Source organism: Manacus candei, unplaced genomic scaffold, assembly GCF_025592945.1.
Source record: "Manacus candei isolate 608988 ecotype Guabito, Panama unplaced genomic scaffold, ASM2559294v1 h1tg000048l, whole genome shotgun sequence".
In the NCBI taxonomy this organism is placed as follows: Eukaryota; Metazoa; Chordata; class Aves; order Passeriformes; family Pipridae; genus Manacus; species Manacus candei.
In genome coordinates this window covers 3,962,558-3,974,795 of record NW_026138096.1, presented here as the reverse complement: position 1 = coordinate 3,974,795, position 12,238 = coordinate 3,962,558, and the positions used below count along the sequence as shown (strand labels likewise).

General features: G+C 38.5%; 1 protein-coding gene across 2 annotated transcripts; it reads right to left on the bottom strand.

Annotated features, from left to right (window-relative positions):
* Positions 1-805: 805 nt before the first annotated feature.
* Positions 806-11,426, bottom strand: LOC127476030 (uncharacterized). Of its 2 annotated transcripts, none has more exons than XM_051798388.1 (5): positions 11,331-11,426; positions 9,077-9,409; positions 7,551-7,664; positions 5,769-5,902; positions 806-2,976 (listed from the first exon to the last, which is right to left on the bottom strand). In XM_051798388.1, exons 1-5 carry the CDS (start codon positions 11,380-11,382, stop codon positions 2,797-2,799), a joined length of 813 nt encoding a protein of 270 aa, XP_051654348.1. In that variant the 5' UTR covers positions 11,383-11,426; the 3' UTR covers positions 806-2,796. The 2 variants fall into 2 exon arrangements, with proteins under 2 accessions (XP_051654348.1, XP_051654349.1); XM_051798389.1 differs by having other exon boundaries at positions 5,769-5,875.
* Between the last annotated feature and the right edge of the window lie 812 nt (positions 11,427-12,238).

The following is a 12,238-nucleotide window of genomic DNA, read 5'->3' as shown; positions in this document are numbered from 1 at the left end:
GAACATCAGTCACAGTGCCACACACAAACAGGGTTATTTTGCCAATACATTGGTTGGGGCAGCCCATTGTCCTGCCTGCTACTGCGGATCCTTGGTGTAATGGGGCCAGGAATACCTGTTCCGTACTCTTCTTCCACAGATACTAGGAGAGGAAGGAACCCCAACCCAGGGCTTGGAACAAAAAGTGTGGTTCAAGTCAGACTGTACCCAGTTGCTAAGACTAACTGCCTAAGTGCTAGCTAGATTACCCAAGCTGCAACTCCTTGGCTGTTTTTGCAATGGATTAGGAAGAGAGAGAGTTCAGGGCTGTAGGTTCAAGTTGACTATACTGGCTTTCCAAACCAGGGTTGTGAGTGTGACAGAGAGGGAGCCTCCTTTTGTAGAAATATGACTAAGCCAAGTACATTGATGAGACAATAAAAGCACAGAACACATACAAGGATTTAGAATCAATTGTGCCAGTCCTGCTCCTAAACTAGTGTGTTTTAGTCTCTGCTTAACACAGGACTTTGAACCTCAGATTAAACCAGAATGGAACCATCATTTTGCATCAGCCTGTTCAAAAGGGAATAACCAACAAAGCTGGCTGAAAGCAAAAGCCCAGGACTCTCTTCAAGTTCTATTATTAGACAGATGTTCTCATTATATACTCATCAGTTAAACAGACAGTTAAAACTGAGATCATACTAGATGTTAGAATATGACACTGAGGTTAATTACAGAACTCTCTTTTGCTTTAAAGATAACAAAGCAACCATGAAGAAGAAAAGAACAGAAGGGTTTATTGCTTCCCAAGTGGTACAGAAGCAGAGAAGATAATATATTTGATGCATAGGTGTCAAAAGTGGGAGCACAAAAAATACTCTGCTGGCTCATAGCCACTGTCAGCCACAGATAAAATAGGTCATGATAAATTGGATGTAGTCTTCGACTGCCAGATGTAGGAAATGACCATGTTAACACACAAACTGTGAACAGCTGTGAAAAAGGCAGCTTTCTTTGCTGTTAGGAACCACATGTAATCAACAATGCAATGAAAATATGACTTGGAGACTATTAATCTGTGGTTTAGTGCAATTTCTTAATTTAGTGGTTTCCTTTAACAATTTCTTGAACACCGTACATCTCATTGTGATTAAATAGAGAAATAAACAGCAATATAGAGAAAGACCAAAATTCACTACACCCACTTACAGCTCTGGTGCATAACTGAGAGCTTCCTTGAACAGAGACCTGGGCTGGAGGTCACCATCCTTTTATTGGTTATGACTTTCCTGTGTAAGGGACAAAGTTACAGGGTTTGTGGAAATCCAGAGTCCCGTTTGTGAGCCTCAAAGGAATATAGTTCATGATGGTGTCTCATCTGTAATAGTGAGTTTCAGGACAAAAACCAGCAAGATTTTAAAGTAACTGAACTTCAAAAGAAAGAAAAGCATAACCTCTTGCTTTATTCAATTTATACATAAATACCATGAGATGTACTGTAGCAAACAGTTTCTCTCAGATATATTCACAGTGCAGTGATTACAGTCTAGTTATGACAGCAGGATATTTACTGCAGAAGGGGATTCAGGGCAGATTACAGAACAAGCCAGGAAAGAGGATCCACACCACAGAGTGAGCAATAGCCAAGCTACAGTAATTTGAGAGGTAGCTTTGTGAACTGCAGTCACTCCAGCATAGGCAGAGCCAGACCATGAGCCATGCTGTATGGCCACAAAGATTTTATTGCCAAATATTTAGTAGCAAGTCAGCCCCACATTGAGACTACACAAACTGTTTTTTAAGGGTTATGGTAAAGCTAGTTTGTGTCTACTGCACTGCCCAAGCTGTAAAAATCCCTTAAGCAGTGAAGTAATTTCTCCCTGAACTGCTGGCAAGATACTCTAACCTCCAGCTAAGCTCTGAAAAAACATTAACAGAAGATGACACAACCCTGGTACATAAACACATTCACATTTCAGATGTCCACTCTTGGTATTCAGCAGCCCTTGGACAACTGCCATTAGATTTGCTGTCAATACTCTTCACCTCTGTTCAGACCTGCAAGCCAGGTTCTCCTTAACTTTTCCAACTTTGATCTTTCTCTGGTGATTTTTAAAAAAGTTTTAGAGCTGGCAAAAGTGGAACAAGTGTTAACACCCCCATCTCCTTCAAGCAGCCCTCCTCCATCAGTTAGACAATAATTATACATAATAATAATATATCTATACCTTCATTTAAACCTAGTATTTCATTGTGCGTAGGAGACTTCTTTCTCTGGAAGACTTTTCCAAGTGTGTGAATGAATTAACACTAACAGTCTCTTTCCCCAGGAATATAATCCCTCCTGGCATACCACTCTGGCTGTGATGTGGTCAGCAGTGATGACAGTTTCAGAGACCAGACTCTATCCTATGTCTAGCAGTGTCTGTTTGGTCAAATGATTACCATCATATATATTTTTTCTCTACCTTCTGCTGCTCATACACGAGCTTCCTGAAGAAATGCTTTTGTTGGAGAATGTTGTTCAGTCCAGAAGATTTTTCAAAATATGGTAACGCACACGTCATTATTTCTGGACACCAGAGGAAGAGTTGAAGACAGTCTTCTAAATGACATACCCTCCAAATTCATAGACTCCTTAGAATGTTTTGTTAGTGACAAAACATTCAAAAACTGCTTGGAAACAACCTTTTTTCTTCTATATTGTCCCACTGACAAGCTTCTGACAGGAAACTCATATAATCCATCTTGCAGCAGCAAATTATCATATTTTTCAGTTTCACAGTTATTTAGCCATATTTTGTTTATGATTTAGTTCTGAATGTCAAAGTAGATGGCAGATCCTTGTCTCATTCTAGAGTTTTCAGCTGCCCTAGTTTGTGGGATTTGCTCACATGCTGCATTGGATACAATAGTCGCAGTGGATTTGTCATCTTCTCCTCCTGATTCATTGCAAAAAAATTCAAGTGATTCATAAAGCGTAGACACAGCCTTAAAAAGCACAGAAAACTCCAGTCAAAACTTTTACCCATAAAGTACATGTAAAATGAACTTTTATCCAAGATACAGCAAGGAACAGAAAGAAACACAGGCCATGGAGCTATAATTTCAGATGGAAAGCGTGTCTCAGTACTAACAGTGAAAGGCAAAGCCTTCCTATATGTTTGGATTCAATTCTCTTAGTTAATTAGGTACCAGGCACAAAATACTTATTTAGAATACCAAAGATGTCAAGTTCCAGTGTAGATGAGATTCTAAGAAATCTGAAATGGAAAGCTTTTTAATCCCCTTAATCTTTTAACTCTGCTATTTCCCAAAAGCTTTATCCTACTCTTCCCTCTGGACGGATGCTCTCTTCAGGCAGTAAACCAGCACACTGCTGGGGAATTCAGATGCTATTCTGGACTGTGCAGATATCACCCTGTTTTCATTTCCTAAACACATGTAGGTAAGTCCTTCAGCAAAACCTGAGAACTAAAGATCTGCCTGAAATATGCACAAAGATCTGTGCTCACAGACACAGGAAATCAAATTCTCAAGATGACATGGCATAAACCAATAAAAAGGTGGGAGTCATGAAGGGGTAGCTTCTTCTCTTCATGTTTTGATGAACCATGTTCAGCACAGAGAGGTACCTGCCAGCTGAATGCCAAACAGGAGGCATGGTAGGGACAGCCAACTAATCTGGACTGTGATTCTATGCATTTTGCACAGCCAGAGCCACTCTCAACAATGAGCTTTATATGTGCTTCCGTGAGCTGGAAGTTTGCATTAATGCCACAACAGTGCTTAGATTTGGGCTGGAACCTGCAGAACTTGAAAAAGTCATCAACTGCTACAGGAATTCCCTCAAGGGCCAAATTCCCCTGCAGCTGGCAGAACTGTCTGGGAAACACTCCCTAAACATCTCAGATGAGGAAATATGGGATGATTCTCGAGAGGCAGAGACAAATGTTGTATAGGGAAAGCACAGCTATAGGAGCCAGCTTTGCCATGAAGATGTTCCCTCTCAGGTTAGGTTAGGTACTTAGAGCTATGTATTGTCACCTGACCGAATTGCTCAGTGTTGTTGTGACACACAATGCAGGTGAGAATAAAATCCATGCCTTGGTTCAATTGTTGTGATACAAGATTGCCTTCACAACCCCAGGAATTGGAAAAAAAGCATGAGACTGTAAATAGCCTTGCAGGGGCGGACAGAACCCTCATGTTTGCTGTTCTAGAAATGATGCCCAAACCTACCCAGGACGTTCGGCAAATTTCCAAACTTTAAAAGGAAACAAAAGGGTAAGCAATGTAAAAATTAGTGCAAACTTTTTAGAGACTTTCTTTTTCACAATCAGAAAAAAAGTTAAAATTAAGCTGACCATATTCTGCAAAAAATTGAAGGCAATGAGTGCATTTCCAGAGACATCATAATATTTGCTAACCACTGCTGGGTTAATTTATTTGAAATACAGTGTCCATACACTTTTTATGCACTGGCTTTACTAACGTACTGGATCTCTTGCACAATTTATAAGATCCAATTGTGCTTTAACATTTAAAATTATACCACTATGAAACCACTCTTTCTGCTTTCACCAAAATAGCAAAAAGGTCTGTTACATGAAAGAAGACACTGAATCCATATCATGACATGTTGCCGTGGCTGGTAGCTGCTAAACTGCAAAGCAACTACAAAAGATAGTTTATAATTGCCTTCACACAGCCTCTGGAAGAATCTTGCCCATACAAACCCTGAGCAATTAATGGCTACTAATGAACTTTTCATTCTACACCCCCTAGGATGCTTGCTCTCTTATTCTCAACCGTATTTTCTTATATTTTCATTAAATATTAACAAGTAATTAAAATATTTTATTACTATGACCAGACCATCTCATGCCTCATATTCCTAAAATTTTCTACTATGATGTTTCCAGTAAAAGCAAGTCTCTTGGCTTCAGTGGGAATCTAGTTATTATAGAGCATGAATTTTCCCAAGTATACACTTTCTTTTTTTAGAATAATTACTATTGCTCAGTAAAAGACAGATATTACTATTTCACTACCTGTGTCCTGATACTCTCTCTCGCCATGACTTCGGTACCAATGTGACCAAATCAAGGCTGCAGACAGGTTCTCAAACAGGAGAATTCAGGAATCTGTAAGCTCAGTAACTGCAGTTGTGACCACAGGCTTGAGCATTTTACATCACTTCTGTGTGGTTTGCCCAAGCCTGTCCAGCTGACTGCAATGGAAGCTGCATTTGCCTATGCAAGGGTTAAATCAGGGCTTCTTTCCCTTGCTTACTTTATGTTTTAATGTAATTGAAAAATGAATAATTGACTGGAGAAAGGAGCTTGGCAGAAATCTGCTACCTGCTCTCAGCAAGCGCTCCCTGCTCAAATGGCCCTATGAGCTGAAGCTGGTCCAAGGCCCCTTGAGCTTCATATACAATTATACATAAAGGGACTTTATTGCCATTTTTTACTTCTACACTTCTTTCTTTCACTCAGTCTCTATATTGATATTCTCTGCTTTTTGGTGCTCTCTTCTCCAAGAAATTTTTGGATGTCATTAAATATAACAACAGAATTCAGTACTTTGCTAACTACATGATTTTCTCTTTTCTTATTTCTGAGAGTTGTCTCTTGCAAGAAAACCTTTTTTTTTTCTTTAAACCTTTTCAGTATGTAGGAAGATGCTGTTCTAGGAACAGCAGGTTGTCGTGTGCTTTCTGTTCAGTGCCTCACCTTGAAAGTCCTCTCATAGCGAGAGTCTTTTTATAAACCACTTACCCATTCAGCAGAATTACATGATGAGTTTTCCTCAGCTGCTTCTCTGGTAGATTCATTTCTCCCATGAAGCTCTGCAACCTCAAGCATCTGTTCCTCCTCACGCCTTTCTGTCAGCACAAGAGGTTGTGCAGCACCTTAGCAAACCAAGTTATAGTCAGTGCTTGCTTACTGTCCCTTTCCAGAGTGACACCAGAACTCTACCAGAGTTCTACAAAGCACTGAAATGAAGAGTGCAGAGATCTTGCATAGCCAGTCTTGATGACAGGAGCTGAAGTGGTATTCAGGCTGCAAATTAAATAAGCTACATGTAGGTAGCTTACTACTCTCTTCAATAGGAGAGTAGTGCAACACTGGAACGTGCACCCAGGTGGAAGGCCTGTCCTTGGAGGGTTTCAAGATTCAGCTAAACTTGGCATCAGCTGGTCTGATTTACTGTTGTTGTAGTCCTGCTTTAATCAAGGTATTGTACTAGACGACCTCCTGAGATCCCTTCTGGTTCCCTTATATATTTGATTCTGTTATTTACTATTTTCCCTCCCCTACGATATATTAGAAGGGTCAAATTAAAGCTCAGAAAAAAATTCTCTCAGAATATGAAGCCATGTAAAAATGACCTTAGTATACTCCTTCAAAATAGGCAAGGATCTTTTAAAATGTAATTTGAAAATAGCAGGACACAGGTCTGTGTAGTTGATCACCAAGTTAATGTGACTTGTAAAGCCTTTATTGCCTAAGACAATACATAGCAGACAATGGATTTCACTTGATTACTTTATCCTGCATCCTTTACAGCAATGACAATGAGCAACCTAAATTCATTCTTTCTTTCCTTCCTTCCCTCCCTCCCACCTGAACACCCCTTATGTGATGGAGAGCTGCTCAGCAGAGTTTGTGCCACGAAACAAGAGGGCTGATCAGCTCACCCTTAAGCAGACACCTACACGGGGTCAATTTACCCAGCTGCCTGTGCCAACTCCAATGGCTGTAATAGGAGTTCAGGGACTTAACTTGTCTAAATCCCCTCCCTCTGCTTTTTTAATCTGCAGGTTGAATTGCATCTCAAGTCATAGATATTCCACCTGTATCCCTGACAGCTCATATGCTGAGTAAACCTCACACTGCAACCATAATACTCACGATACAGTTACTCAGGTAAGGTTACTTAAGGCTGCCTTAAGTTATGTCACTGATCTGTGCCCTCTGTCCGCAGATGCCCTACATTTATACTTGTCCTGTACCCTTGTCATTCACTATATTTTCTTGTGACTTCTTCCACCCTTAATGTCAGGATTTTGCAACCTCCACTTTCCTCCAATTAATAATTTAAAAAAAAAATCACAGTTTAAAAAAACATAACTTAGAACAAAGTCTCCAAGGCTGAGTCTTTCAGATGTCATTTCCAGTTGTCACCACCAAGAGGTAAGACTAGGATGCAGAGCTAAGTTCTGGCTTCTCACTTTTTCAGTCAGAAATCAGTCAGAAATTTTTAGAATTGATATCCTCCAATATCGGCCAGGTCAAGATCTTCAGTCTAAGTGATCACTCTCTCCTTAGAAAGATAAATAAGGGAGGCAAGTGGCTGGAAGAACACTCACTTGAACTACAGGCTGTGCCTCTGATCCCTCCCCTCAGCTCAAGGCACCCCAGCAGACCAGGACCAGGTGAGCAGAAATTATACACTGAAATTCCTCTTAGAAATACCTTTGGAGTGCATCTCTCCAGCCGTCTCAAAACAAACATCTAACTTAGAGAATATGTGTTAATGGAAATATTATCACTCACCAGAGAGTGTGGAGAACTGTTTCTTTTTGTAGCAAAGATACAAACCTCCCACTGCCACTAAGAAAGGAACGATGGCCCATATTACCAAATCTGGTTTTTTCGGTGAGTCAGCTTCTGCAAGTATATATTTTAAATAAAGTTATGTACTGTTCAAAGGTAAAATAAAAGAACATCATCATAGCAAAAAACCCACAAAACAATTAAAATTAAAAATTACTTCAGGAGTCAATCGTACATCTCCCCACCCAAATGCAAGGTCAGTTCATCATTCCTGAGGGATGCATGCCTCGTGAACAGTAATGTCAGGCCCTCCTATAGCTCCTGCAGATTGACAGTTTTTCCTCCCAAGTGTTTAACATGAGTCTTTTCTGCTTGTACTTGACTAAGTAAGAGATAAGATCTCTTACCTCATTTTAAGAGATTGGATTATTTTAGCTCTATAACAGCCTTTTACATTAATTTCCCGCCATTTTGAACACTACTTCGTTGATTCTCTATCATTGATGTTTTCTAAATCTTTGATAATTTTTGTGCCTCCCTCCCTTTGGACTACCAGTTACTCACAGTATAAAATACTGTCCAAAACTGAACTGTGCTGGATGATTGGAAAGGCTACTTCCTGTGACTTGACCATACAAGTGATGCTTGACAATGTCAAAGGCCTAGTTGTACCTAGTCCCCTAATCTTTACTGTTCAGAGATACAAAGAGAGGTAGAGATCAGCATCTTCCAAAAGTAATGCATGGTGTCTTGAGACAGTTGTGCAACAGAAGTGAGATAAATTGTTTTCTGGGTATGTCGCACTCTTAATAATTTAAGGTGAAATGGATCTCACTCCTGTTGCTGAAGATTTTAATTGTGGGTGAATACTAATTGTATCAATGCTTTACTAGCTTAATTTGGAATTCAGACCTCACATTGCTCCCCTGTAAATGTTAGCATATGACTGGTGTAAAACACGGAGACACAGCCTATAGAAACAAGTTTGTGATAACAACTTTATGGACACAAATCCTTACAGAGCCCATAGTGCTCTATGTTCCATATTGATATATTTATCACTTTTTATTAAGAATAATAAAATAATAAAAAAATAAAATGGTTAGTAAAGGGTACAGATAACTGAACAGAGTAACCACGTGATTGTTTCAGCCCCTTGTTACCACATGGCAGATTCAGTCAGTGTCTCACATCTATCCTAAAAAAACCTTCCTAGGAGGAATGGTGTTTGGGTCTTGTGTGAAACATACAGGTGCTGCACAGCTTTGTTGTAAACCTTAAGTAATAATTCCTATTAGCAAACCCTTAGAGAGGAAAACGAACACTACACAGGGGATATTAAGGCAGAGAGTTTAAGTCAATTGTCATTAAGAGTTGTTCAGGCCCTCTTTGTGTTTGTCTCATTCATCCTGAGGTCTGCAGTGTTCAGGGAGGGATGTGGGAGAAGCAGGAAATGCATAACACAGTTCAAACTAAAGAACCTTTATGATAAGTAAAATGGCACACATATCTTCGTGCTAGCTTACCTTTCTCTTCAACAATCACTGTTGTCCCATTTCCACATAGTTTCTTATAGAAAGGTATTTCAATAATCATCTCACAGTAGTAAAATCCAGTGTCATTTACTTTGGCAGACTTTATGACTAGCACATCCTTGTTTTCACAGGTGATGTTGGACACATAGACAACTTTTGATGATACACTTTCAGTGATGTTTGCTTTACTAACAAGATACCAACTTACTCTATATCTCATAATAATATCTTTTTCCCAAAAACAGGTGATTTCAGTGTAGTCTCCAGTTGATATATTTATTTTTGTTGGTGTTTGGATGACTCTTAAATTACTGGGACCTGTAGCTAGTGGAGAAATACATATAAAGGTTAAAGCAGCAAATAGATGTCATTACAACTGTATTTAAAATAATTTTAATGCTGTAAAATCAATATGACATTAGTTTTTAAGATTAGTTACTATCCATTTCTCCCTTCAATGATGGCACTTACTTTCTGGCTGAAGTAAACTTTTAATCTGGTGTGTTAAAGTCCTCCATCATTGTTTGTGTGCAATAAATGAAGATTTTGTGTGTACTTGATAATTAACATATTTTTTACTTTCAACAAAAAGTTTTATAAAAAGAGATTGAGTCTGAAGGATATTAAACCCAATCTGCCAGATAAAGAATGATCAAAAGGAGTCACTCAAAATGATTAATTAGTTAATAGCAAAAAACTCATCGAGATTAAAGAAAAATCCACTACAATTTTTGTCACCATGTAGGAGTTCCTATCCTGCACTGCTTCTAATTAGTGACAAGTGTACGGCATTTTACAGGTGGGTTCTTTTATTTAGTTTTAACTTCTTCCATTAAGTTTTTGCTGAAAAGTAGTTTATAGCATCAGATTCACCTCCTTCATTTATCAAGTATACAATATGCTATGCAGACCCCAGTTGTTCTCATCAAGTGTGTTGTCTAGCTTTTAGCTAAGGCTGACTTGGACAGTATCAAAAGAAATCAAACTTTTTACTCTTTACTGCTTTGAAGCTCTCACTCACTGTCCACATGCAAAGTGAGTGATACATGAGATACTGTGCAATACTGTGTAAAATATTTTCTTCCAGTGAAACCACTGTAGGGATATCAGATAACTTTATTTACATTCTAATGGCATTGATGCTCATCACAAAAGTGCTAATCCTATCAAATCTATCCCCATGACTGCTGAGATCATTAGTTTCATACGCTGCATGAAGAATTATAATTTCCTTTTTTCTAACATTTATACTATTAAAGTGAAGAATTACTCATAATGAGAGTAAACAGCATGATTTTCTTCCAAATTTTATCCTGTTTGTGACTCAGGCACATTTCATGCCAACATGTAACTAATGACATGATTCTTCTCATATCTCATCCTAAAATGGCATTTGATAAATTTTATCAGAAATATGCAGAGAAACTTTTCCTTTGTCCATAAAAAAAGCCACACATTCATCATATTTAAAGGAGTTAGGCACCTCTATCTTCTCCACAACACAATGCTCAACTACTTGCAGAGAACAGTATAGACAGTGTAGGAGTAATATGAACAGCAGAAAAAATAAGGGAAAGAACTGATTAAGTGCAAATGACAACTTGGAAGCTGTTCAAGTGTTAAAGAAATGATCAGTAATTTCAGTTTTCCTGTTCATTTGGATTGTCATTTAAAATACAGTTGTGCTATCCACATTTCCATATTGTGACTTTACTGTTTTTTCTGAAAAATCTCACTGAAAAAATCCTTCTGCCCTTGCTTAATGTCTTAATCTCTCCCTTTCTTCCATTAGATTTTTTAATTTATACTGAACACCTTCAGTGTTATACAGTGCAATCTGTACTGAATAAGAATCATGAAACCTTCCCTGCTTTGTGTTTCAGTACCTATCTAAAACAAAACATCATTAACATCTTAAAATTCTACATTCAGTGTTTGTAATGAAAAATATTCAAGTCAGAAGGCCTAAGAAATACGGTGCTTGCATTAAATTAACATAATTTTGGGTGTTGAAGTCATCAATGTGTTCCTCTGCACTTTTTTTATAACAATATCTTTGTGAAAATGCTTTTTGACTCCCCATGCCTTTTAATCATGCTTTCAGCATTATGAAAATATAGTTAACATTCTTCTTGTCTCACACACAAGTGTATTTGATGTGAATAGACCATAAGATTTTTAAATCCAGCTCAAGAATTACTGGTGACTAACTATAAACAAAACAAAGAAAATAAGCAGTGCTTACCTAAGCAGCCAAAACACATTGTTAAAAGAAGTTTCAGTGAAATTATGATCATCACGCAGGATTATTAGTGCTTGCATCAGGGCGTCTTGTTTAAAGATCAGCAAAACATCAAATGAAATCGTCAAAATCGTAGCTTAACTTCCTCTTCCCTTGTGGTGAGGATGGTACAAGCTAAATGCAACTCATATTTTCCCTACACTCTGTGAAACTGTTGTCACAGCTATGTCAGTTTTATAGCTCAGCCATCCTGTGCGAAACCAAGACATTTCTTCTTTAAATTTTAAACTGTGTCCTAACTGATTGCCTTTCAACACTAGATTAGCCTTTCTTCTGGTATGACATAAAGAACTGCTTTTCCATACTTAGAGTGGTTTCATGGGAGCATCTGCCATTGTCCTTCTGAAACCCTTCATTTAAATGCACTTTATGAAGATGAAATTTCTTTAGCTACCACACAGCCTCTTCCAGCCAACCCGATGAATCTTATCCAAAGCTGGAGACAATGACCGTACATGGGTTACGTTGAAGCCAAGCATGGCTCCTATCTTTCCTTATCACACATTTCATTCTCATCTTGCTGAGATCTTGCCTTAATTCTTCCCTACTGTGAAAAGTACTTTAGTACTTTTGCCTTAATAGCAGCAGGAGCAATTGAGGAAGGCTGAGTTCCAAAATCACCACTCGCAGCGGCCCCAACGTCCCGCGACATCAGTGGGAAACAATCCAGGACCCTACACTGTGTATGCAAATGATCTCATAATTACCTCTACAGCTGCAGCTGCATTAATGCAATACCAGTGCCATGTACACTAACTAAGGCTTATTTCAGGAGGATTTTAAGGATGAGTTAAAATAAAATGAGCTACAGTTACATTGTCAAGTTAAGGGTCATGTAGAAATTTATTTGC

What these genes read in the sequence shown, in the direction of transcription:
- LOC127476030 (XM_051798388.1), bottom strand. Translation starts at nt 11,382, where the DNA reads ATGATCATAATTTCACTGAAACTTCTTTTAACAATGTGTTTTGGCTGC. An exon ending in ACAGTTCTCCACACTCTCTG is followed by an intron (nt 5,903 to 7,550) that starts GTGAGTGATAAT and finishes TGGTTTGCTAAG; the next exon opens with GTGCTGCACAACCTCTTGTG. An exon ending in CATGTAATTCTGCTGAATGG is followed by an intron (nt 2,977 to 5,768) that starts GTAAGTGGTTTA and finishes GTGCTTTTTAAG; the next exon opens with GCTGTGTCTACGCTTTATGA.